Genomic DNA, 27,199 nt, shown 5'->3' with positions numbered 1-27,199 from the left:
CAAAGCATTAGACGCAATTTACACGACAAATTACTTCTAAAACTAAAATCCTATGGCATTTCTGGACTCCTACATAAATGGATAGCTGCCTTCCTGTCAAACAGACAACAAGTGGTCAAAATAGGAAGTGCTCTATCAAATCTTGTACCTGTTAATATTCGTGTTCCCCAAGGCAGTGTTTTAGGCCCAACACTCTTCATACTTTACATAAATGACCTTTGTGATCATATTAAAACCAACTGTATTCTCTTCGCTGATGATGTTAAACTATTCAACACCACCGACAATGCAACTACCCTTCAAAAAGACCTTGACTATGTGTCAGATTGGTCTAAAAAGTGACAACTTCAAATCTCAACCAACAAATGCTCTGTCTTGTACATTGGCAAAAAAAATATCAAAACATAAAATACAAATTAGATGGACATGACCTTATAGATGACCCTCACTCTGTCAAGGACCTTGGAGTACTCATCTCTAAAGATCTAAGTGGCAAAGCCCACTGTAACAACATTGCCAAAAAGGCATTAAGAGTTGTTAACCTCATCTTGCGTAGCTTTTTCTCTGGTAATATTATACTATTAACTAGAGCTTACAAAACATTTGCTAGACCAATTTTTGAATACAGCTCATCTGTCTGGAACCCGCACTGCATATCGGACATAACTATAATTGAGAGAGTCCAGAAATATTTCATGAGAAGAGTCCTCCATTCCTCTAACTGCAATAAAATACCTTATGGCACCAGACTCCAAATTTTGGGCTTAGACAATTTAGAACTACACCGACTTCGGTCTGACCTAAGCGTAGTACATAAAATTATCTGACACAATGTCCTACCTGTCAGTGACTACTTCAGCTTCAACTAGAACAATACATGAGCAAATAATAGATACAAACTCAAGGTAAACCGCTCCAAACTCAATTGCAGAAAATATGACTTCAGTAACAGAGTGGTCAAGGCCTGGAATGCACTACCTGACTCTGTATTTCTTCCCCAAACCCCCAAAACTTTACCCTTAAACTGTCCACCGTTGACCTCACCCCATTCCTAAGAGGTCTGTAAGAGGTGTGCATAAGTGCACCAGCATGCCTACCGTTCCTGTCCTAATATTCCTTTTTACTCTTACTCTTTTCATGTATTCAAATTATGTTTATACTTTTACCTGTTATCTTATATATGCTTCACAAATAAATAAATAAAATAAAATAAACTATCATTTGTTTATTCATTTGTAAAGACAATTTTACTGCAACATCTAGTCTTCATTTAAGCACCATGGAGAGGGCTTTGCTGACTGCGGTTTACTATCTCACGGAAAGCTGAATTCCGTGAACTACATAAATCATTTTGGTTTTTCATAATTCTCTGCAGAACATATGCTACTGAACATTTCATTCACCTCACTATCTGCTTGATATTCATCTCACATGAAGCACCCTCTTTAAATATCAACTTGGCTCTTAAAATTAAATATTTCCAATTAAAATATATGTTTCTATTCATTAAAAAAACCCCTATAAATACCTTGAAAGTATGAGAATATTTGTAAATGAGCCTTACATTTGCTTATCACCAACCGTTAGTGACATCCATTATATAAGCCAAAATTAACTTAAGAGGAATATCTTGAGGTGGTTCATCAAATCTATTGGAAAAGGTAAAGATTTCCTCAAAATCTTCTTGACAAGGACATGCTCATATAGTGGGTTTTGGCAGTAATATAGAAATAACTCACCACTGTGTTCTTCTATGATAATATTTCGATTTTCCCATCTAGGCTACATTTCTATAAATTCCTGACATCTCGCTTCCAAATATTAACCAAGTCCAAACTTGCTGTGGGAAGGAAAATCAATCAAGGTCTGCTATTTTCTGTTAGTTCAGATATTGCATCTGAAGTGTTACTAGCTTAGCATCTTAACAGCTCCAAATGATCTAATGATATTGAAAGTCCATAGGCAATTATGGATTTTGAGATGCTATATTTTAATATTAGCTTTAGATCCAAATATTAGGTTTAGACATTCCTTTGGCAAGGTTTTAATTTAAAGTCTAACTTTAAATAGAAAGTTAAATAAAACATAAAATTTAAATGGAACATAAAGCAAATCAGGTATAAAACAGATCTAAACTTTTACTTTATTTCTAAAGATATGATTTACGCTGACTTCCAAGGGGATTCATCCTGAGTATCAAGAATGATTATTACAAATGTAATAGATAATGGTCCAGGAAGTTGTGACTGGTCAAATTCTGATAGGATAAAAGTCTCCCCATTTAAGTCTCTTAGAAAGATTTCTATAAACCATCTTTCAATATAACATCCACTTTGTCATGCCCCAGTATATAACTGTATAATACTGTTGCTCTCTAGCCCCATCTAGTAGCCGGAAATATCAAGTACATTGTTTGAAGCTGACCCAACTCATTTTACCCATCAACCTGCACTCTCAAACCAAGTGCACGCTGGGAAGCCAGACTCCATTTCCTTTAGCATTTGGAGAAGGCAGAAGCACAAAGAAGCATCCATCTTAATCTGTGGCACATAGTCATCCAAGACAAAACACACATCCCACACACAGAGCATCGCTGATGAGATTTAAATTGCTTGTATTTATTAATTGTTATGTTTAGCAGTAACTTAATACTGACTATCTTGTATTTGGTTCTCATTGTATGTATTCCTATTTTCCCCCGTTTCATCATATCCTGTTCTTTCAATAAAGCATTCAGATCTACGCACATGGTCTGTTTTATTGGAGGATAGGTAGGTTTAGCTGCATATCGAGCTGCATGCAGACTAACATGTAGTGGGAACAGAACACACTTTGTTTTGCTGATGTTCAAAATAGCCTTCATCCTCTTTTGCAGAATATACATCAGTATATTGTTGTTGTTATTTTTATGAATCTAGACACCTATCAGGACATATTTATTATGCCCTCACAGAAAGAATAAATAAAGGCCTTTCTGAATAGCTTTCCTTTCACCAGTGTTTCTCGATCTTTACAGCTTAAATTTGCCATGGCTGAGAAACACTTCTTTACACCTTTCCTGGTGAACTGATGCAAGAGGCTTACTCTTCTTTTCCTTGTAGAGCACATAGTCCTCATTCTATAGAGTAGCAATATTCCTCTCCTCCTGTTGTTTCTCTATTCAACTATCTTGCTGTAAGCCTTCCCAACCAAAGTTAGTACCTTGCAACTAGAAAAATACAATACTTTTATGCAGTTACTAGTATGTAATAGAATTTATGGCAGAAGTACCTCAAGTTTCAAATTACACTAGTGCAATATGATATCCTATTCAAAATTATCTCATAATCACATGTATCCATTATAGGAAAAAGCAGCATACTTTAGTTATTATCTAGATTTTTGTAAATGTTCTTGAAGAGAGGCTTTCATTTTGAAACAAATGACTTCTTTTATTTTAAATTGTTATCTCTTTAGTGCTCTGTAATCCTTTTTCGTTCATTGCCCATTACACATTTTAGAATATATGAAATAAAACTTGCCATGCCCTAACTAAAAAAAAAAAATCTGTTGCAAATTCTGAAAACTGAATAATACTAAGCCATTCACACGTATTCACTCTACATGATATACATCTGTATGTCTGTCACATCTGGTACATAGAAGACAAAATAAAAATGACCTGGAAGTGCGACCTGAATAACAGCTACAGAGATAAAGAGAGCATCTCCTTTGAACACTGACATTGTGTTCCTATCTATTCCCAGACCTAACTCTCTGAAGATAATTAGTTACTGAAAATGTTATTGAAACCAACTGCTGTTTCTCTAGATTGCCCTTGTTCATAGACTTGACTACATCAATACATTCCCTTGAAAAGAAATATATTCCTCAAAGGACTATGAGTTGTTGAAAATGACTCAGCTCTCTTATGTTGTCAAAGCTTCCAAATTTCCTCGCTGTTTTTTATGAGTAGAAATGAATTCATCATTTCCAGCAAGTGTTAGGTACAACAAATTGGTTCCCTTGTTCAAATGTGGGATCTGCCAGTAACATATTTGTTCCCCCCCCTTCAAACAGTAAAAATAATTTAAAACAAATACTTCAAAAAGGTTTAAAGTGAAAAGCAGAAGTAAAAGCAGAAAAGATGACATCTCATCAGAATCATTTATTTATTTAATTTATTTAAAACACTTGTATGGCCACTCATCTTATATCAAACTCTGGGCAGCTCCTAATAAGCAAATAAAACAATATCAATGATAAAAGTGACCAACTATAATAATAATGCAGCAGAATAGAAGAGAAACAAATTGAAGAAAACAAAGGACAAATACAGTAGAAATAGAACAACTGTGGTAAAAGAAAGTAAAGGTAGTATCAATAGTAATAGGTGCCTTGCAATTCCAAAACAATTGGAGCACCTCTTAAACAATAATACTATCAACATCTGCCTATCCTAGGTCGTTGGGAAGGTCTTGATAGGTGGAGGAAAATGCCAAATCCAATCTGAACATCTGGCTGACTTCGCAACAAACCAAAACAATGTAATACATAAATATAATACAACCATACATATTAAAAACATAGCACCAAAGTTAAAGTTCTGACATGCAATCTCTCATAAAATCTTGGAGGGAAAGCCAAAACTTCAGTGCTTTTCAGAAAGATAGGAAGTTAGCGATCTGGTAAATTCAGGGGGAAGAGTGTTGCCTAGGGCAGAGACCCCTACAGGAAAGGCATGTTTCCTAGCTTCCATAAAGTGGCAATGTTTAAGGGAAAGGACCAGGAACATGTCCACCATATCTGATTTGATAGGATAGATAGATATCCTTATGGAGAGGTGGTCTTGTACATAACCAGCCCATGTGCCATTTAAGGTTTTAAGAGTATAAGCAGCAATTTGAATTGCATACAGAAGGAAACGGGCCCAATGCAGCTCACACAACAGTGGGATTACATACCCATCATTCTGGATTAGTTGTAGCTTCAGTAGTGGGTTTCAAAATTTTTTACTACCAGTTCTGTGGGTGTGGCTTGGTGGGCATGGCAGGGGAAGGTTACTGCAAAATCCCCATTTCCTCCTGATCAGTTGGGACTCAGGAGGCAGAGAATAGATGGGGGCAGGGGCAGTCAGAATTTTTACTACCGGTTCTCCGAACTACTCAAAATTTCCACTACCGGTTTTCCAGAACTGGTCAGAACCCGCTGAAACCCACCTCTGTGTAGCTTCTGGGTGGTCTTCAAGGGCAGTCCCAAATAGAGTGCACTGCAGTAATCCAAACAGGACTTTGAGCAAAGCCTTTCAGTACATGAAAGGGAACAATTGGTGCACCAGACAAATCTGTGCAGAGCCCCTCCCAGCCATGATTCTTGAGCAGGAGTTGTCTATGAGAGTGCTATTCCATTCAGGCAAGGATAAAATGTCATCTGGACCTGGAGTGCCAGAAACACAAAGCCATTCTGTCTTGCTAGGGTTGAGCAGAAGCTGATTCTTCCCCATCCATACCCTTACAGCCTCCAAATACTCAGTCAGAACTGCCACAATATCACCTATCTAGCTGGGATTGGATGACTGCCCCCAACAGTTTCATTTGGATATTTAAAAAGATAAGTGAAATACCTAAGGTATGAAGTAACTTTGCATTGCGGGGACCTAGGGCTTGATCTCTCTCCCACCAACACCAAGTGGAACTATCTTTGAGGAAGTAGGGCTAAGATGGCAAACCTATGGCACTCATGCCCGAAGTGGCACATGGAGCCATGTCGCCTGGCACGCGTGGTGTTGCCCGTTACTCTTCTGGACTTCTGGCATGCATGCGTGCGCGCATGACAATCAGCTGGCCTTTTTGCATGCAGCAGTGCCAGAAACTAGAAGAGCTGGTCTTCCATTTTCCTGCGTGAGCATGCGCGCTGGCCAGCTGATTGTCACATGCACATGCGCACCAGAAACCTGGAAGAGTAGCTGGCTGAAACTGGAAGTTCAGTACCTGAAACTGGAAGTTCATTTTCGGGCGCGCGCCAGTGGTGGATTGTTACCGGTTCACCCTGGTTCGGGCAAAGTGATAGCAGCGGCGGCAGGAGCTCCACCCACCCACCCACCCGGATGTCATCAAATACAATCTGCGCATGCAAGTGAACTGGTAGCAAAGGTAAGTGAAACCCACCCCTGGTGCACGCATGTGCCCTGGGCAGCTCCTCTTCCGGGTTGTGGGCTAGGCGCGCTCTCACAAAGCCATCACTGAAGTAGGGGAACCACTGTAGCACAGTGCCTCCCATTCCTAATCACTGAAGCTGGTCCAGAAGGATATAGTGTACAATGGTATTGAAAGCTGCTGAGAAGTCCCGGAGAACCAAAATAAATACACCATCCCATCCTGAGTCCTCCAAAGGTTGCCAAGCGTGATCAATACCATTGAACCCATTCATTGTAAACCCATACTAAAAAGGATCCCATTAATCTGCTTCATCCAGGATCTTTTGTAACTGTGCCCCAACCACCTGCTCAACAATTTTCCTAGAAATGGAACATTGGAGACCGGGTGAAAGTTATCTAATACTGTTGAATCCAAGAATGGTCTCTTGTACCACTGCCTCCTTCACTGCTTGGACCCAACCACATGCCACCTCCCTGGAAGTCTTAACCAACCAACAAGGGCATGGATCATGAATGCAGGTGGCCGAGCTCCAAAGGACCCTGTCCAATTTCTTCAGCAAAACTGGCTCAAACTCCTTCCAGATAACAAGGCTCAGATGTGTCTCCATCACCTCCAAAGTATCTTCCCAGCCAGGATCCAACTTCTAGTGAAGTCACTGGTGTAGTTAGATTAATCAAGGAATTAATTAAGAGCCTGGTGGCTCAGCAGACTGATAGCATTGCAATTAACACCAGCTGTCTGCAATTACTGTATGTTCGAATCTCACCAGGCTCAAGGTTGACTTAGCCTTCCATCCTTTCTAAGGTAGGTAAATTGAGGACCCAGTTTGTGGGGGCAATAAGCTGACTTTGTATAAATATACAAAGTATGAAGGCTATTGCTTAACGCATTGTAAGCCGCCCTGAGTCTCCGGAGAAGGGTGGCATATAAATCAAATTTAAAAAAAAAAAACCATTAAGAAGAAAACTATACTCCTATGAAAACTGGCAGGACAATTGCATAAAAAAGGCAGACAGCCCCCACTCATTCTCACTGATGTTATCTAGTTGAGTAATGAAACATCTGCAAGCAAACAACTAAGGTCAGATCGCACTGAGTATGTCATAGGTTTAGTGCTCAAATAAAACTTAAGGTTACAAAATAACATTTTGTTCCAAATTCACTTTTCTCCCAGAATATAGATAAATATGTCTCTTTGCTTTTGATAGAATTAACATATTTTCCTAGCTCAGACGAGGGAAGAGATTCAGTACTTATTAGGCTAAATACTTCAATTTAGTCAAAGATTAAAGCAAAAACAATCCAGCTCAGCATTTTTCAAGGGGAGAAGATAATGTAGATTGCTCACAGAACAAGCTGTTCAAAAGTATTTGAAACTCCTATTTTACAGAAGCTTCTAATATCATTGATTCCCCTATTTCTCATGTGGACAATTCTATTATATTTGGGGACATGTGCAGTTCTTGGATAGTCAGGGAAATAGGAGGCTTAGTAGAGAATTGGAATAAAAAAGATAGTGAAGCACAGACGTACTAAAAAAATAATAATCAAGTGTTGATTGATTAGAGGTGCTGCATCTTGGATAGAAGCTAGAACTGTAATGTGATCCAAAAGAATCTAAATGAGGTTTTCCCTCCTTTTAAACCAGTGCCTCCCAATCTTTCTGGCACCAGGGACCAGTTGCCTTCCACAGACCAGTGGGGGGGAAAGGGATGGTTTTGCATGCAACTTACGATTCTGTGGATGTGTAGATGAAGCTTTGCTATTCGCTCACCCGCCATTTGTGCGGGCCAGTTCCTAATAGGCAATGGACCGGTACCAATCCACAATCCAAGCTTAGATGAAGCCAAGTATTCTGGCTCTCAGCTGATGTATTTGTTCTGAGGCAAATGAGGCATGGAAGAGCCTGTAATGTGACTTGAGCTCAAAAGGTCTCAGAACCTTCTTCCTAATCTTCAGTTTGGGGCAACTGACCTTCCCTTTCCTTTCGGAGCCCAAATTCTGTTTGTTATTTGAATTGGTGGACATAATTCTCCATTCCCCATTAACCTGACAGTAATCTTTTTGGCCAAAGTAAATAACAATAAAACTCTTCCAGAAATCCCAATAATCCTATTAGTCTCTAGACTGAAGCATTATTAGTGAGCACTGAGATCAGATAGCAACAACAAAGGCAAATACAATTATTTCTCTAATCTAACCAGATTAGGAAAAAAATATCTTTCATGAAGGAAATTAGTGGGGGGGGGGGGAAAGGCATAAGAAATGTGAAGCTTTGGGTGGACATTTCATTTAAATATGAGATAAATTATTACAGGGAAAGCAAGACAGAGACCAAGTGTAACTCCAGATGACAAGGCAGAGCTTTGATAGGTAAATGCTTTGTCATATGACAAAAAGTTGATATCTCTTCAGAAGAAGCATGTAAATTTTATTAGCCATGGCGTTGTGGTCATCAATGGTTATACATTAGAACAATTCTCATTATGAAGAGCATGTAGTAATCCAAATGACAATCTTCCTCCATTTTGTCAGCTTTATTATGCTGGATTCTTTCCAACTTTTCTCAAACTGATGTCACTGCTTAACATTTTATCTATTAATTTATTAAAATTGTCTCTTCACTAATGTGAAAATTTCAAGGACAGATTAGAATCATGAATAACATCCAAATGCAAATAGCCAACCAAAGATAAGAGAACTGCATTGGCAAAAAACCATCTAGATGAATCTAAGGACAAATGGAAGAGATGCATGTTATTCCTTCATAGACAAATGAGCTAGGAGAGAAAATAATACACATCTCTGGGAAAACTCAACTCACAAAGTAAGGATAATAGATTAAGACTTTGCTGCCTATCACCATGAATGACCTTCATAACTGCTTTTTATTATCTCATTTTCTTAAAAATTTGTGGGGTCAAATTATAAGAGATTATGGTCACCAACCTAAAAGTGCTCAGCACAGTATAAAATGAGCTAATGATCTGATCTGGCATCAGTGAGTATCCAGGCCTGTTTTATGTTAAGCTGCAATTTGGTTCTTCATGTTGTATACATTGAGCCAATTATGGTTTTACAAATGCAAATCATGGCTTAGTACACCAAGTGATAGGAATATACTCTGTGTGTGCATTTATGCAGGCATAAAACATAAAAGTGAACTGTTGATTAAGCCTGACCTAGATTTTATTAATGCCAAAAGAAGCACCTCTTTTTTTATTCAGTTGTTTTATCTTCACTGCCAACATCAGCTTGTTATTTTCAGCCAGATTCATTATGTAAACTCAGCTTCTTATTGCGTTGTTGACTACTAAGGAATTGTGTATCCTGAATTTACGTGAATGCATTCAAATTCTTAAATACAGGGAAAAAAAGTTTTAAAACTGAATAATGCCCTGGGGTAGTAATGAAACAAACACAAACTAGAAAAACAAGGAATTTCAGTTTAGATTGCAGCCACTATGGAAGCACACATAATGCAGTTGCTGGTCTTATTTAACTGGAAAAATGTGCTAAAGAAGTCAAATAAAACACCCAAAAGATGTAGGCGTTTTAGGTGACATGATTAGCTTTCTTAGATGTTATCTACGCTTTCATGGGACTTAGACACTGTAATGAAAATGGGACGTAGTGCCATGAATGCCTCTAAATGCTCACTTTTAAGTGAAAAGAATAGCTTAGGTGTTGGGGCATTAAATGGGTACACATCACATGGATCTCCAATGTTGACAGTTGTCCATCCTTGACTATTCAGCCATAAGACTAATGGGCAATAAAGAGAAAAACAAAATTTCATTATGTGTAATCTTCCCCCCTCTTCATATAGGCCCCAAATCTTGCCTTTAAGGTAGCCCTTAAGGCCTGGCTCTTCCTACAGCAATTAGGGGATGGTTGAGTTTGTTTTTAGAGGGTTTTATTTTTTATTTATTCTTTGTGTGTTTATATTGTATGCTGTCCACAGTCACACTAGCTAAGTTGACCAGCCTTATAATTCTTGAAACAACCAAACAACTTAAAATGTGCAAAAGTACATTCTGAAGTACAAGATGTTCCACTTGTAATTCAATATATTGTAATTGTATATGCAGTGTTTGAAGAATGCTGAGCTAAGACACTTCAAACGTTTTCATAATACTTCATAATAGGCTCAGGGAATTGAATTTTGTCCCCCCTTACACCCCTGTGTAACTGATTGAAGTTGTAACTGATAGAACCGAATTGCTCATCCAGACTATAATACATAGGACAAATTAATATTATAGAAAAATGGAAGAGCCTTAATTGATGCGTCAATGAACCTGAAGGCTCTGTGAAAGTCAGAATCATCTTATGGTGGAGTCCTTCAAGGCTTCAGATTTATGACATGAACAAGGAGAATCTTGGCAGTAGCTTTGATTTTAAAATCCAAGGCTGGAAGGCAGCAACAGCTGCTTTCTACTTAAATCACAACTTCTCATGTCAATTGCAATAAAAGTCGAGATCCTGTAACTTAGTTAACATTAGAATGTTTTGTTCTTTTCAAAGTGTCCTAGGTCATCTTGTCTTGTGATTTATCTTGAGATTATCTCAGGAGATGAAGAATGGGTATGTTCTGTACATTTGTTCCCAGACTGCACTTTGGAATGCTGTCAAGATCACTGTTAGATGTCATTAGCACCATCTAAGTAGTGATCTGGGTACTGGAGATCATGAAATTATCCCATCAAAGTCTGTGCTGGGCTTTCAACTGAACTCTGACTGTGAGAAGGAGAGCGAGCTTGCAAATTTAAAATGTCTCCTCTCAAAGCAAAGGCTTGTGGGGGGGGGAATTCTTTATCACTTTTTTTTTTAAAATTTGATTTATATGCCGCCCTTCTCCGGAGACTCAGGGCGGCTTACAATGTGCTCAGCAATAACCTTCATCCTTTTGTATATTTATACAAAGTCAGCTTATTGCCCCCACAACTGGGTCCTCAATTTACCTACCTTAGAAAGGATGGAAGGCTGAGTCAACCTTGAGCCTTGGCGAGATTTGAACCTGCAGTAATTGCAGGCAGCTGGTCTTAATAACCAGCTTAATAACAGGGTGCCTTAGACCACTGTACTACCAAGTTTCATGCACACATTTGAGTTTGATTTATTATTCCTTTGTAAATGAAATATTGCCCATCTAGTAAATAGTACCAACCTTCTAAAGACAATAATGGAAAATTTATTTCTTCCTCCCCAGTCCTTATGTATGATGTGATATTAGTACTATTGCTTCTTAGCTTATGGGATTCATTTACATTCATATGAAAGGAAATAATTGCAAACATTCAATTCTAAGACTGGTTGTTGTGCCTATTGTAATTTAGTTTAGCCTTAATATTTAATTTTAATCTAATTGTTTCACTGTGTTCTTTGACTTTTATTACTGGAGCGTGCAGATCTGTTGCATTTTTAACTGTCAAAGTAGTGTCATCAATATAGCTTATTGATGTTTCATTTTCCTATTTTAAAAACACGTATCATCATCTTCCCATCCAGCTCCCCTTAATATACATTCAGCAGAGAGTCTGAATTTATAAGAGTATATAGTCTTGTCTCACTTTTGCCTGCCTGTCCACACTGTGGCTTCCTGACCCATATATACATTTTGCATAAGGACAATGAGATATGAGCCGTGGTGGCGCAGTGATTAGAATGCAGTACTGCAGGTTACTTCTGACTGCCAGCTGCCAATGATTTGGCAGTTCAAATCTCACCGGGTCAAGGTTGACTCAGCCCTCCCTCCTTCCGAGATCGGTAAAATGAGGATCCAGGTTGTTGAGGGCAATATGCTGACTCTGTAACCGCTTAGAGAGGGCTGTAAAGCACTGTGAAGCGGTATATAAGTGCTATTGCTATTCTGGAACAATTATTGGAATTGCCCAGGGGTTAACAGCATTAATGGCATTCCCCCCAGTTTTGTTTTTTCTTTCTAACCTTCTTCTTCACTTCAGTTTGCTTGATGTTGTCAGCTTGAAAGATATCAGGTAGCTGTAGTGTCATTTTCATTCAGACTCTTGGTGTTATTTCCACGGGGCATTTTGATTCCTTTAATTTTCATTAAGATTATCAACATTATTATTATTGTAATGTCAAACCGCTTCCCATATTTTATCAAGTGAATTAAATGAACATGTCCATGTAATAAGAGCCTTGGTAGTACAGGGGTTTAAGGCACCCTGTTATTAAGCTGGTTATTAAGACCAGCTGCCTGCAATTACTGCAGGGTTCGAATCTCGCCAAGGCTCAAGGTTAACTCAGCCTTCCATCCTTTCTAAGGTAGGTAAATTGAGGACCCAGTTGTGGGGGCAATAAGCTGACTTTGTATAAATATACAAAAGGATGAAGGCTATTGCTGAGCACATTGTAAGCCGCCCTGAGTCTGCGGAGAAGGGCGGCATATAAATCAAATTTAAAAAAAAAAATCACCAAGGGTTGAGCTTGATTCAAGGGAATTTTTACCTTTCCAAATGAATATGATTATCAGCTTCAAAATACTTTTTTTTTCATGAAGAGTAACTTTTAAAAAAGGTGTCACTACTTTAGTGAAAAGGATATGACCACATAATCCTTAATGTATGTCTATAAAATGTCTGTTTATTCCCTAGATAAGGAATTTCTAGCGCTCTTCCAGCATGAAATAAGTACTAATAATTCTCTCCATTATCAGCATCCCACTTCTCTAATGCTTCCTATATTATTTCTAGCTTTGATTTCTAGGAGGTGATCATCCTGGATAACAGTCTGGTTTTTCCGTTTTGCTGGAGAGCTGTCATCTAACCCAGGCTGATTAATTATAGTAGAGATTAAATTGCTTTATCTTGAGATGAGAAACGGAAGGGAGAATTTGAACTTGAGATATCCATTTAGGTCAAACCAAACTATTAAATAAAGTCTTTCTCCACCATTTCTCCCTAAGACATAGTACCAGTTTTCATTTTATTGGCAAATTTCATGATCACACCTCTTTAAAACTGTTCAGAAGCAAAGGAGATATACAAAGTTAATAACCAATTTTTTTTCTTTTGAAGATGTTTATTAAAAGTGTCTTTAGTTTATCATAAAAACTACAATACTGAGTCCTTGTAATACAATATACAGTAGCTATAGATCAAAAGATCGTCTAAAAATAGTTTTAGCAGCAGATTAGACACATGACCTGCAGTGCCCTATAAAAATAACAATTCTGATCAACTCTATTGATCAGGAGGCAAGTGCTTCAGCTTCTGTGTTTTTCTGGGCATGCTGCAATTCAGTGTAGAGGTAGAAGAGTTGGTGGCTCCAGAAGGGATACTTGCATATATCTGTAAAGAAGGAAGCCACTTATTACTTATGACAGTCTCTAAGTTCCAGTGCTCTAGATCAGTGGTTTGATCGCAGAAACCAGGGCTGTACAGGACATCATTTTCCATCTCTGGAATGTGCATCAGACCATCCACAAACAGAATCATAGCACCTATATGAACTGCTTTAAAGCAGCTGCATCTTTTCCAGGCACAAACACAATCCCAGGAAAACACATGGTTTTACTGCAGAATTCCACACCGGAATAAATGTTGGAAGATCTATGTTTCTGAACTGCGGGTATTCTGCCATTCCCAAATTATATTCTGTCTGCAAGAGTTAGGCATCTTTGGAACTGATGCTTATTATATTGCTTTAGGATATTTATCTATTACCTAAAATGATGCTGTATTTTGAATATATATCACTGGTAGAATACTCAAGGAAGAAATGAGAGTAATTTTTCAGATTCCTATAATTAATTTCAAAGTATATGAACATCAATAAATAATGTATCCCAAAGGTGTATTCAATAAGCTTATAATGGGGGAGTTTTATTACCTTGAATAACTAGAGGTTCCTATCAACAGAAAGACAATGAGTTTAACAAAATAAAAATTCATACATGTGAATCTATCACCCATATACTGTGTGAAATGGATATATGTAGTCTGCTCAGTGTTATCAATCTGAATAGATGGGACAAGCAACCTAAGAACTCCAATTTTATTATGTTGGATAGGTATAGCCAATGGTAAAGGATGAAGGGCATTTTGGTCCAACATCATCGTGATTGTTGCAAAGGCCATCTCCTGTGTCCCTCCCTCTCCACTTTTTGAGTTCTACTAGATTGCTTCCATCTTTCCAAATTTGGCATTACGAGCTGACATGGTGATTAGAAGGACAAGATGCAGCTGCTGACCCAAGAACTTACTTAGTCAGCTTGTATTTTTCCCTTATTGCTTGCTGCTGTCGATGAGGCGCATCGAGGCATACTTTGTGCAGGTCACTTAGGCAAGGCACAATCTCACTCAGTGAGTATCCAGTGAAAGCAGCAAGAGTTTCTGGCTGCTCATGAGAAGACAGAGTTACAGCTTCAGTACTACAAATAAATTCAGAGAGACAAGAAAGGACCTGGAAAGAAACTTATGCTGAATCAGCTATTAAGTTAGGACAGACTTTGTACAACTCAGCAGCCTTACCTTAAAACATTATATAGGGATCCTGAAAGACATCAATTCAAGCTATAGGCAAAAAGCTTTGCTCAGTTTTGAAGAGTTCACACTATTTACCCCATTTATAATTATGAAACTTCAGTCATGTCCTACCATGTTGTCAGTTTTGGCAGCTTTTGTAGTAAGCAAAAAATTTAACTTCTAATCTTGATTGGATTAAATAATTAAATACAATTCATATAACTCCTCAATATTTAATAATTTTCTCCGTTACATTAAGCATTATAATTTGATTTTTAAAGTATATATCTGGAAGGAAATTTAGGGTCTTTGCTGTACATAATGGGAACATTCTCATAAAACTGAAGAAACCCAACACAGTGTTGTATCGCTAGGACTGTTTTTGGAGCAAACTGCTACTCACAGGCTTTACTCCACCTCATTCCAGCAATGACAAATTCACATCTGCTCGGTTTGAGATAAAATACTGAGCAAGGTGCCAGGACAAAGCCTGTGGTGCTGAAATAAACAGCTGTTGAGCCCATGCTAAAATCTGTAAACATTCTTTTTAGAGGCATAGCCTAAAAAGCAAGCATTGGAAATTGTTTTGTCATAGTACTGATCTTTTCATTGAAGTAGCCATTTCTGAAGCTAGTTGCTAAAATAAAATAAAACATGCTGCTAAAGAAAACATAAGAAACCTTCTTATCCTTTGTAGAACATTCTTGAAAAATGCCCAGACATATTCAAGCCCCTTTAAATTAAAATAAACGTTTACCCAGAAATGCCGATTCACAGTGTAGTTCGCTAGACAATAAGCAGCTGCTGCCATTTGTGAAGGCAGATACTTCAGGAATGGGTCTGCTTCAAGGAGACTCAATTCTGCTATGTACTAAAAAAACGGAATATTTTTTTAAAGAAAGGAACATTAGGAAAGATGAAAGGTATCAATATTACTAATGGTTTGGCCTATTTACACTGGTTTTTCTGCTCAGCTGAAAAAATTAACAAGCTTTTTCCATCCTTTTGTTGCACTTTGCTTATGATCATTAGCAAAGTAATACTGATCTATTTGCTTTTTAAACTATGGAAAAGAAGTACTTCCTTTCAACTTTGCCCAATTCTGTATTTGCATAGCTGTATTGTCCTTGACAGCTTGTACTTTTATTAAATGATATCATTTCATATTGCTCTTCAATGGCTCCTGCAAGGAATTTATGGTTTTTGTTGTTGTTGTTGTTTTGCAAATGGTATTCTTATCCCATCCCCACTTATCCCTGGGGTGGGAAGAGAGATGAGGACAATTCTCACTCTTCTGGTTCTGTCCCACTTCTTTCAAATTATCAAATTATCCCAAGGCACAAATATATTGTACCAGAGCCTTGGTAGTACAGGGGCTTAAGGCACCCTGTTATTAAGCTTATTAAGACCAGCTGCCTGCAATTACTGCAGGGTTCGAATCTCACCAAGGCTCAAGGTTGACTCAGCCTTCCATCCTTTCTAAGGTAGGTGAAATGAGGACCCAGTTTGTGGGGGCAATAAGCTGACTTTGTATAAATATACAAAAGGATGAAGGCTATTGCTGAGCACATTGTAAGCCGCCCTGAGTCTTCGGAGAAGGGCGGCATATAAATCAAATTAAAAAAAAAAAAGTATGTTGTAATAAGACCAATGGCATTTTAGGAATAATATGCAATAAATGGACAGGGTTAAAACTGTAATTAGATTTGTTTGAATTCAAATCCTAATAAATCCTATTTGATTTCAGTTTAAATTAAATTAGTTCAATGTAGTAATATGTTCCTTGTGACAATTCTATCTTCTGTAACATGATGAGTTCATGATTCAATAGCAATTTTGGGAAGAGTTTTCACAGCCAAGGCTTTTGAGACTGAATAGAAATGTATAGCTCTGTCTCTCTCCTTTGCAAATCTCTCCTTTCAGTAATACAGACTTCACCTGTTTTAGAAGAGCCTGGATGAACTCTGTTAATCAGATACACCACACCTAGATTGAAATTCCACTGAAGTATCAATTTGTATTTTAAAAATGTAATTTCAACATAACAGGTTAATATATATCTTGAAAACAGATATCACAGTGCAAATAGGTGGCTATTTGTTTTGTGGTCTAGATGTCCTTTAAATGCTTACAAAACAAAGAATAACCTATAAAGCAAAGAACTTACCCTCGCAAAGTTCTCCGTCTTAAGACTTACACTGTGTCTTTGTAAATATTGAAGGAGAAACTGATTGATGGTTGGCACAGTTAAATCAAAAGCAAGTACTTTAAGAAGCAGGTGTTCCATTCGCAACAGTTGCTTTTTGGAATAAGTGTCATCTGTTATGTACACAAATTCTTCTACTTCTGGGGGATAGATTTCTTCATATTTCCTAGGAAAAAGAAAGGTGTAGAAAAATTCATTGTATATCAAGTGTGTTTTCATCCAGTTAATCCATGACGACCACTCGGTGTAAGCATCATAATCTTTAAAATGTAAAATAAAAATGTACCTGAGCTACATTTTCATTACAGAGCAGATCTTACTTTTATTCATTTACTAATTTAATTCCTGCCTTTCAAATAGGAGCTCAACGTGATTAGTTCCCCCAACATATTTTTTTCCTACCAACAACCCCACAAGATAGGTTGGGCTGTGTGTGTGAATGGCCCAAAGTTAGCCACTGAGTTCTAAGGCTGAGGATTGGCTAAACTTTCCTAGTTTGGTACTTTATTCACTTATAGCTACTGTCATCCAATCATTTATACCAGCTAAAATCTCTCACTCAACTCAGCTCATTCACCTCATCTCCTACCCCTCAAAAGTTTTTTTTTATTCATGACTCACTTTTACATTTTCTTATAAACATTTATGCATGACTCTGTAATGTATTAATATCTAAGTAGTCTATATAACAAATACATTAATGTGTCAGTTAATATTATCAAATATTAAGGGATTATATAAAAATAGACAAACTAGGGAATTTGATATCAAATTCTTACAGACTTGTCTGCCATGTCTTGTAGGCATTTGTAGAAATGTAAGATACAGTGAACTAGGAACTATGCCTGCTAACCAATCTGCATTCAAAACAGCTTTTCTTTTAATCCTGCCCTGGGGACTTGTCAAAATCATCAACATGTGCTTACGTAAGGTAAAGTTCAAGTTAGGGTGCAGATCCAAAATGAGGATCCAATATCAGATTTTATCTCTAGCATAGGATAGGATGGGCAGGATGTGTTGTGAATGTAACCAGAGGTGGGATTCAGCCAGTTCTGTCCAGTTCGGGCGAACCAGTAGTGGCGACTGCGGGAGGCTCCGCCCACCCACACGGATGTAATGCGCGAAGGTGCGCGGAAGGCCGTGCACATAAGTAGAGGGGACGCGTGCACTCACATTTGCAAACTGGTAGGGAAGGTAAGTGAATCCCACCTCTGATTGTAACTTCCCTGCTTGCCAGACAGGCTGAGATCTTCAAAATGTTTTCATAAGAGGGATATACTATATGTTCTGATGCATGAACACAAAGACAAGTATCCCTTGCAAGCCCCTCTAAAACTCTTGTTTTAAACTGTTTGGTGCAGAACAATAAAAGCTGGAAATGGAGGTTGGGAAAAATATGGGACCAAACTGGAAGCATACTAATGCTTTATTGCATTTTTTTCTCAGCCATTTCTATCACCTTGATAAGCTATCCAAGAACAGTCATCTGCCACAGGTTGTCTTTTATATAAACATACTTACGCAGCTAGGAGAATGGCTGCTGTTCCTACAAGTTGCAATTTTCCTCTGAGGACTGACATGCAGGAAAGAAATCTGTCCAAGTAGTTCACAGCAAGGTACAACGTCTCTGTCTGAAGCTTGTATTCTTCACCAACTTCTGCTAGCCAATCTACTAAGATGGCACGCATCCCAGAAGTTATATCTGGCTGCTTCCTCATGTAGCATGGTCTGGGCCTGTATTTTACCTACATACAAAGGGTTTAGCTTTAGAATAAGCAAAGGGAATATATCTTCTACACATATTGCACTAAGCCATAATATGTTTGACTTGGCTTTGGTTTAATGTGCTACAAGATGTCAACAATTGTGACACTCAGTATACAGTCTGTGACCTAATAGAATGTGTGAATACTGACTATATTCTATCAGGAAAGTTATCTATGAATGTTCCAAGTTGTTCCAAGAATGCTGGCTGATGGAGCCATTGGGCAAGAAATAAAAGTTTAGTCCTCCATCTCCCCTTCCGTTTGGGGCAGATCTTGAGGACTTTTGGATTGAATGAAAAAAACAAAAATGCTGGTTTAGGGAGAGGTAAAATTGTGGATCTCTGAACCACTATATCTAAAATAGTTTATTATAACTACCAATCATAGAACACAAAGGTTGGAGAGAACCTTAGAAATCTATGTAGTTCAGTCCTCTGCCCAATGCAGAAATTTACCATGTCGGCAATCCCAACAGATGACCATCCAGCCTCTGTCTAAATATCTCCACTAACAGTGTCTGTCACTTCCCAAGTCAATCTGTTCCATGGCTGAACACTCCTTACCATTATGGCATTTTTCCTTCTTTGTAATTTAAATCCCTTATTACTTGCTGTGTCTTCTGGAACCACTCTGAATAATTCTATCTCATCTTGTCCATGATAAACTTAACATTCTTGGAAGCTATTCCAATCAATCCTTAATTTTTTTTCCTTCCAGGCCTTTCATCATTTTTAGATGCTCTCATGAAGACACCTTCAGATTGCCAATATGCTTCCTAGAATGGGTTGATGGCCTAGTGTTTTAGTTGTGATCTGATCAACATAGAAAAGAGAGGAATGATGACTTCTCTTGATACTGACAGGATCTTCTTTATGTATATTTGGAAATCTAGGATTGCATTTGCTTTTTTTGAAGCTCCCTCATATAATTGGTTCATATTTAGCTTGTGACCAAGGTAACCAATTACGTTTTTATATGCACTAGATAAAAAGTAGGTATATCCAATATTCCCTCATCCTACAGTGTAGCTTTTGATTTTTCTCTACCCAAGTGCAGGAGTTTGCATTTGTCCATGTTGAAATTCTTCTTGGTTCCTCCATTGTTACAACTTGTCAAATTCCACTTCATCCTCTAAAGCAGTGGTTCTCAACTTGTGGGGATCAAACAACCCTTTCACAGGGGTCGCCTAAGATCATTGGAAAACACATATTTTCAATGGTTTTAGGAATAATTTTATGGTTGGGGGTCACCACAACATGAGGAACTGTATTAAAGGGTCGCGGTATTAGGAAGGTTGAGACCCACTGCTCTAAAGTGTTTGCTAACGCCTATATCTTTGTATTGTTGGTGCAAAGTCACAAAAATAAGTGCCACATATCACATAAGGTATAAATTGTTTTAGCAACAATGTATGGATCCAGTGAGCTAAGATTTAAAAAGCATTTTGGAGTGCTAGCGTGCTTCTCTGGAAATCTCCAAATGGACAATAGATTTGCTGTTTATGTGGATGGCTCAAAGAATTGCCACTAACTTTGAAATTATAGATTCCCCTAAATATTGAAAAGTTTTGTAAGTTGAATGATAAAATGAGGCAGTAATTACACCAAGTGAAAATTTTGGAAGTAGTATACCAATATTCTTGGAGAGCTGCAGATATATAAGTGTTGCCTTTAAGATAACAGAGCCAATCATGATACGAGAACAGGAGGATACACAATAGTTTGGCAAAGATGGCTTCTGGGAAGCAATTATGATTAAGCCTAACAGTCTTCCCTACTTTGTTTTAAGGAAGGTAGGTTTTCTCACTGTTTCATGCCCAATATAGGTCCAGAAAATATTATAATCATTTTGGTGTAGGAGTACACCAAAGTGAGTTCTTTTAATATTAAACCAAAACTATCCAAAACAACATGAAACCATCTGTAGCACAGCCACAGAAGCATTTTGCTGTCTTGAAAATAAGAGTGTTACTGTCTTCTGTTAATTAGAATGTTTTGTCAGATATATGTTACCTAAATTGTAAGATATACGTTACCTTATAGTACAGAAAAAGGAAAAGAGAGTAAAGAATATATAGTGGTAAAATAAAGAACTGTCTCTCAAAACTACTTCCCCCCAGAATAAGTAGGTGGTCACAAGCAGGTGGTCATAGAAATTAAAATATGCAGAGAGACAGCAGTGCACAAATGCATATAGAGCTATGCAACAATAGAACTATCCTCTTTTAGTAGCCATTCTTAGCAAGTATGGAATGCAAAATCAATATCATCAATTTTAAAGCTGTTCAGATAGAATGGGAAGCAGTTTCTAGGAATAATAAACAATAAGGAAACATTCTCCAAGATGAAGTTTAAGAGACAGTGTCAAAAAGGAAGATTGAAATTCATGCAGTATACGTGTTACATAGACACTATCTACAGGATAATATTACACAGAACTAAAGCAAGTCTGTTTACTTTTTTTACTTACTTCTGCATCTCTTAAATAATTATGAATATCTTCTGCATATTCATCAATACTCATGTCCAGTTCGTTACCCTCATAATCTTCATTTTGCAGAGACTTATCCACCAACATTGGAGACACTAGACCAGCAAAATATTCAAAAAGTGCTCCTTAACATTCAAATGCTGCTTTCATAAGAGGCAACATATAACGCAAGAAGTTAACATCTTTTCCCAATTAAATGATTTGTTACCTGTACTTAAGTTCAACAGTAGATGAAGGTTAGGTTTTATTGTACTGGTCTCAGTTTCACACATACTATATTCCACTTCTTCTGCAGCTATAAAATCATTTTTGCTTCTCTCCTCCACTTTATCTATGTAAACAGTAAAGCTTTTTTTGGATGACACAGAGGTTGGCATTAGATATTTGCCAGTCATAGGAAACATATTTTCTGATCCAGATACTGCTCTCATCATGGAAATTCCCTGAAAAAGAATACACTGAAGAAACTACTTGGATAAGCAGCAAACATTTTAAACCAAGCAGAAAAGAAGTCCAGTTGCCATGACTCAACTTCCAGATACTTTTACTTTTTATAGTTCTGTATAAAAAAAATGAAAGCAGTATTATTCAGATCAGCCTTGGTCATTAAGTGTTGATGGACCACAATTCTTATCATTGGCTATAGATCACGCTGCATGGCTATGATGGGACCCATAACTCAGATTCCAACAGCCCAAGATCAGAAGTAGCCGGTTTAGAACATGAAGTACTGGACAATTTTCATCCTGTCTCAAACTTTTTCTTTTGATGAACGGTTATTGAGAAGTGGTAGGTCTATAGCTTCCTTCTGGAGGAAACAGACTCTGGACTCATTATATTTGGGCTTCATGTCAGGATGTAGTACCAAGATGGCATTGATCATGCATGTAGATGACCTCTGGAAGTCTCAGCTTTTAATACCATCATTTATGGTATTTTTCTGGCTGGATGGGAATGGGAGGCAGAGTTTTTCAATGGTTTTCTTCTTTCCAAGGCTGGTTCGGTGGTGGTGGAAAAAATCCTGTCATTTAACTGCTGGAAGAAGACCTTCATTGGCAGAGGGTCAAGTGTCATCAGAATGCTAATGATACAATTGTACATCTCTCTCCTGGGCCAAGTGGTGGTGTGCAGGTACTTTGACAATTCTTGGGAAATGAAGCAGATTCAGCTCAAACCTGACAAGACTAAATAGCTGAGGGCTTTAGGGTACCCCATATCTTGGGATTTGCCATTGTTAACTGGCTAGGGTTACTTTTCCCCAGAGTGTAATTTGGAAATCCTCCTGGACTCACAGCTCCTGCTCAAAAGCAGTGGGGGCCATGGCCAAGATAACTTTTGCCCAAATACATCTTGGGTGCTAGTTGTAGCCTTTCATAGATTTGGAGGCACTGCTCATGGTCACTCATGCCTTAGTAGTCTGCTGATCACTACTGCAATGCCCAGCTTGTCCTTGAAAAGCATTCAAAAGCTTCAGCTGGTCCTGCAGAGCTAAGGGAAGCTTTCCTACCTTGACATCATCTGCTTGTGTTAAGACTTCCAAACCTGAGAACTGAAACTGAATATATTTTGGAAAGTTCTAAGGATTAAAAAAAGAAACACCGAGCCACCACACTTTTCCCTTCTGTTCAGACACCTAGACACCTGGTTAATCCAAAATGCTTTCCAACTTACATGGGAAGAGGATCTTAGACACTGTCCATTTTCTCTCAGCTCCCCAAGAATAACTCTGTGCTGGGAATTCTGACTGTCATGGGGTACAACTGGAAGTGGCAGAGCACCCCGAAGTCCAGCTTGTACCATCTCATCATCCTTGTTGCTATGATACATTTCCTGCAAATCAGCAGCTGATCCTGGGGGGAAAAAAACCCAAAAAAATCATCAATTATGTTTTTTAATCAACTTGCTACTCTCTTTGGTTTAGCACATATCAGTGAAAATCTTCGAGCATGTGACATTTTCACAGGGTTTCCATAGCACTCCCATTATCTTCACAATGAGAAACTGCACATCAACAGACATTCAGCTAATTGCCCACTCCGCCTATACATTGGTTTTCAAATATTAGAACTGTATTAGCATACCTCCCCATCTATGATCTTCCTCAAATTCAGTAAGCTTTTGAAAGAAGATGGCAATGATAGGATTAACACTGTTCCCCAGGATAATTTTGTCATTTGAAAGCTATGGACTTCAATTGGCCGAAAGGGCATGTAGCTGAAGGTCTTTTTTTTTTTTAATTTGATTTATAAATCAAATGTAGCTGAAGGTCTTATGGGAACACACAGCTGTAAGATATTTGTGGTATCTCTAATCTATTCAATTAACACAATAGTATGAGTTTGCAAGATGCTAATCCATTACCTGAGGAAATGGGCTCAGTTCACACACTTAAGTAAATTAATCTATAGTAGACTAGCTTGCAGTTCAGTGTGCTATGCACACATAGCTACATCCATAAAACCAAGTCTCCGTCAATCTCTTCCAAGAAAACAAGTCGAAATCCCATGATACACAGACTATATTCATGCATCACAAAGCCACAGTGTTTCGATCTAGTATAAATAAGCCCACTGAGCCAATAGGGCTTATTTACCAAATCATGGTTACAAAACTGCATGAATCCAGACGCTAGTTACCTAGAAGGCACGTCTAGTCCGTCGCTGTTACTACTTAATCGCTGTTACTATTACCGATAATTAAGACATTGGGAGACACGCAAGCTTGCTATGGGGGAAAATAACATTTATTTAAGTCTCCCAGAACAAGAGTTTGAAGGGGGGGGAACCCCCCCCCCACATGATCTTCTGTTATGGGTGAGCTCTGGAAGAAATGATTTCTGTTAATTTTATTAACACCAGCTGTCTGCAATTACTGTAAGTTCGAATCTCATCAGGCTCAAGGTTGACTCAGCCTTCCATCCTTTCTAAGGTAGGTAAAATGAGGACCCAGATTGTGGGGGCAATAAACTGACTTTGTATAAATATACAAAAGTATGAAGGCTATTGCTTAACGCATTGTAAGCCGCCCTGAGTCTCCGGAGAAGGGCGGCATATAAATCAAATAAATAAAAAAAAAAAAGCAGAACAATTTTCCCCAAGCCCCCATCACATTAAGGACCGGGGTGGGGGGGGGGTGGAGAGAGAGGGGGAGGGAGAGAGAGAGAGAGAGAGAGAGAGAGAGAGAGAGAGAGAAGGGGGAAAAGTTCAGGATGGCTCGATTTGTTAGAACTACCAACTCCAGGCAAACTAAAAAGGCGGGCAGGGTGGGAGAAGGAGTGGTTCGCTCCGAGTGCTGAACCAACCTTCCTTCCCCATCGCCCCTCGGCTGTACCCCCAAAAGAAGCGCTGCCGGGAGCAACCCCCCCCCCCAAAAAAGGACCTTGCGACAAGTTACCCATTTCTTCTTGCAATAACCCCGCCGCTCCCCGCTCCTCTCCTCCCCACCTGTAGCGAAAGGCGTGCCTTTAGGATTCCTTTAGTCCAGGCAGGGGGGAAAAAAAACCAACGGAGCCAGACAAGGACTTAACGCAGCCCCCGCCGGCCTCCCGTCCCAGCCTATATAGCCGGTAAGCCAATCAGCGCCCGACGACGCCGTACCGCCCCGTCCGCCGGCCCTTCGGCGTGCGCTCTAATTACTTTCAAGCCGGCCGCGTCTGTTGGGAACGGCCAGTTAGAGCCGGCGGTCGCCCGCCCGCCCGCTCTGCCGCTTGCATGCGGAGGGCAGCTCCCGTGGCAACCTGGGATCTCCATAGAGATCTCTCGCCTCCTGCCGGGTGGAGAAACTTTTTGCCTGGCCTGACGGCGAGTTCCCACCCGTTCTCTCGACGCGCGGCGGCGTCGTTACCCCCTGGATGGAAATTCCTCGCGGTTGGAAAATCGAAATAATAAAACTTCAGATGGATTGTCTGCGGAGAGTTGGCTCCCACCCCCCCCTCGTGATTTCTCATTCTTTTGTTGTTGTTTCTTGTTGTGATGAGTTTCAGAGACGCGCTGGGCTGGGCTGGGCAGATCAATTACGGCTGGGATGATACTAAGTCAAGTCCTGCGCGCGCACACACACACACACACGTAAACGTCCATCAACAAAGACTCGGATACTATCGCTTTCAAATTACATTGTAATTTGCTAGATTAACAACACAACGAGTTGCAAGCACGGATTTCAAACTAGGGTTTAAGGAAACTACAAATAAGAAAACCCAATATTGTTTGTTGTGAGACTGTGATAACTGTTCTAGTTGAACAAGAGCATTTGAAGTTGACTTTTTCCCCCCCCAATGTTCTTTGAAATGTTATCTTTTGGCCAGGGATGAAATGCTCCCGGTTCGGACCGATGCGATGGAGGCGGGATAGCAAAAATCTCTCCCCCACCCCCACCCCCACCCCCATTGCCCAGCTGAGCCGTGCAATCATCAGAGGCTTTTTTTTTTATTTTTAAAAGCATTTTTTCTACAACCTCTTTGGCCTAAAAAATGCTTTTAAAAGTTAAAAAAAAAGCCTCTGATGATTGCGCGACTCAGCTGGGATCATCAGAGGCTTTTAAAAGCATTTTTTCTAGAACCTCTTCAGCCAAAGAGGTTGTAGAAAAAATGTTTTTAAAAGGAAAAAAAAGCCTCTGCCGATAAGGAAGTCAGCTGGGATCATCAGAGGCTTTTAAAAGCATTTTTTCTAGAACCTCTTCAGCCAAAGAGGTTGTAGAAAAAATGTTTTTAAAAGGAAAAAAAAGCCTCTGCCGATAAGGAAGTCAGCTGGGATCGTCAGAGGCTTTAAAAGCATTTTTTTTACAACCTTCAGCTGAAGAGGTGGTAGAAAAAATGGTTTTAAAAGTAAAAAAAAAAAAGTTGGCCACGCCCACTCAGTCATATTACCACCAACCCCAAGTCACGCCCATAGAACTGGTAGCAACAAATTTTACATTTCACCACTGCTTTTGGCTGTATTTGTACTACATTATTAATAAATTCACTGTAGTGCAGTAACCCAGAAATCATTGTGGTTCAGAGACAGCTATCCCTCCACTAACCAGTCATCTTTCTTAAAACCTGATACCAAGCCTAAAAGACACAGAACATACCTTCCAAACACCCGACCAGAAGTCAAGAGTTAGGTCTTGCAGAAGTGAGATTGTAATTTCTTCATCAGAAAAATAACTGAAATTTCTGCCAATGAGATTTATGAGTGCTAGACACTAGGCATGATGCAAAGAGTGATGGCTTACTGATTTAACCTTAGCCCTAGCCTGCCCCAAAATATTTGTTTTAGCCAAAATCTGAGGCAAGCAAAACCCCAGGTGGATCCCAAGAAAAAATGTAGCCAAATTCTACCTGAACAAAGAGCATTTGAAGTTGAGTGAATGACATGAAGTTTGGATTTCAGAAACTGGGACTAAACAGCTTTTAAAGTGGGGGCATCCTTATAAACACAAAGTTGTGCACTATATAACAATAGACCCAACACCTTTACTTTGTACAATATTATTGCTACAGAAACTTAATTACTGGTATTACCTTGATAACTGATATGTTTTAAGATTGTGTTAGAAGCTTTTTGAGTTCTAATAAAAACTTCACTCAACTGATTATACCAATGGGTGAAGAGTTGAAGTGGATATTTAGATACTTGAAGTTCTTAACCTGATCAATTGGTCTTTAGATCAGGTTGACATCTAGCTCTAAGGAACTTAGATCAACTGATTTAATTTCCCATTTAACAGGGGACTTTAACTGCATCCTTGAAAAAAATCCCCTAGAACTTTGGTTTATGTCAGCCCTTCAAAATAGACCAGGCTTGAACATCAAAGTCATGAATACTAAAACTACCTTTATTGTAGGGTTACAGTAACAATCTCTTGCAACTCTGAATGTACCTTTGTCCTCCCCACTTTTATCCTAAAGATAACTATAAAGACTCAAGTCAGAGATACTTTCTCAAATTCCATTCCTGCTCTGGGCTTAGATTTCTCTTATCTGAGCATTGTCTTAGCTGCAACATTACCTCCTTTTCTTTGAGGTTATACTCACAGCTTTTGAATACCTGATTTCAAGAAATACTCTCAGAACAGCTCTATACAAAAGCAACTAGGAATCTATGAAAGGTACTTGTGTAATGG

At 38.7% G+C, this 27,199-nt stretch overlaps 1 protein-coding gene across 3 annotated transcripts; it reads right to left on the bottom strand.

Annotated features, from left to right (window-relative positions):
- Window positions 1–13,163: 13,163 nt before the first annotated feature.
- On the bottom strand, window positions 13,164–24,882 carry CCNA1 (cyclin A1). Of its 3 annotated transcripts, none has more exons than XM_034411383.3 (9): window positions 24,535–24,882; window positions 22,763–22,941; window positions 21,300–21,534; window positions 21,071–21,186; window positions 18,357–18,580; window positions 16,797–17,001; window positions 15,387–15,500; window positions 14,368–14,501; window positions 13,164–13,453 (listed from the first exon to the last, which is right to left on the bottom strand). In XM_034411383.3, exons 2-9 carry the CDS (start codon window positions 22,916–22,918, stop codon window positions 13,402–13,404), a joined length of 1,236 nt encoding a protein of 411 aa, XP_034267274.1. In that variant the 5' UTR covers window positions 22,919–22,941; window positions 24,535–24,882; the 3' UTR covers window positions 13,164–13,401. The 3 variants fall into 3 exon arrangements, with proteins under 3 accessions (XP_034267274.1, XP_034267265.1, XP_087750905.1); XM_034411374.3 differs by having other exon boundaries at window positions 24,485–24,638; XM_087894779.1 differs by lacking the exon at window positions 14,368–14,501 and having other exon boundaries at window positions 24,485–24,637.
- Window positions 24,883–27,199: the final 2,317 nt, after the last annotated feature.

The sequence above is a fragment of the Pantherophis guttatus genome, chromosome 5, assembly GCF_059756535.1.
Source record: "Pantherophis guttatus breed Tessera chromosome 5, ASM5975653v1, whole genome shotgun sequence".
NCBI classification, from domain to species: Eukaryota; Metazoa; Chordata; class Lepidosauria; order Squamata; family Colubridae; genus Pantherophis; species Pantherophis guttatus.
Note: the sequence above shows the minus strand (reverse complement) of the source record. Positions and strands in the feature narration are given on the sequence as shown.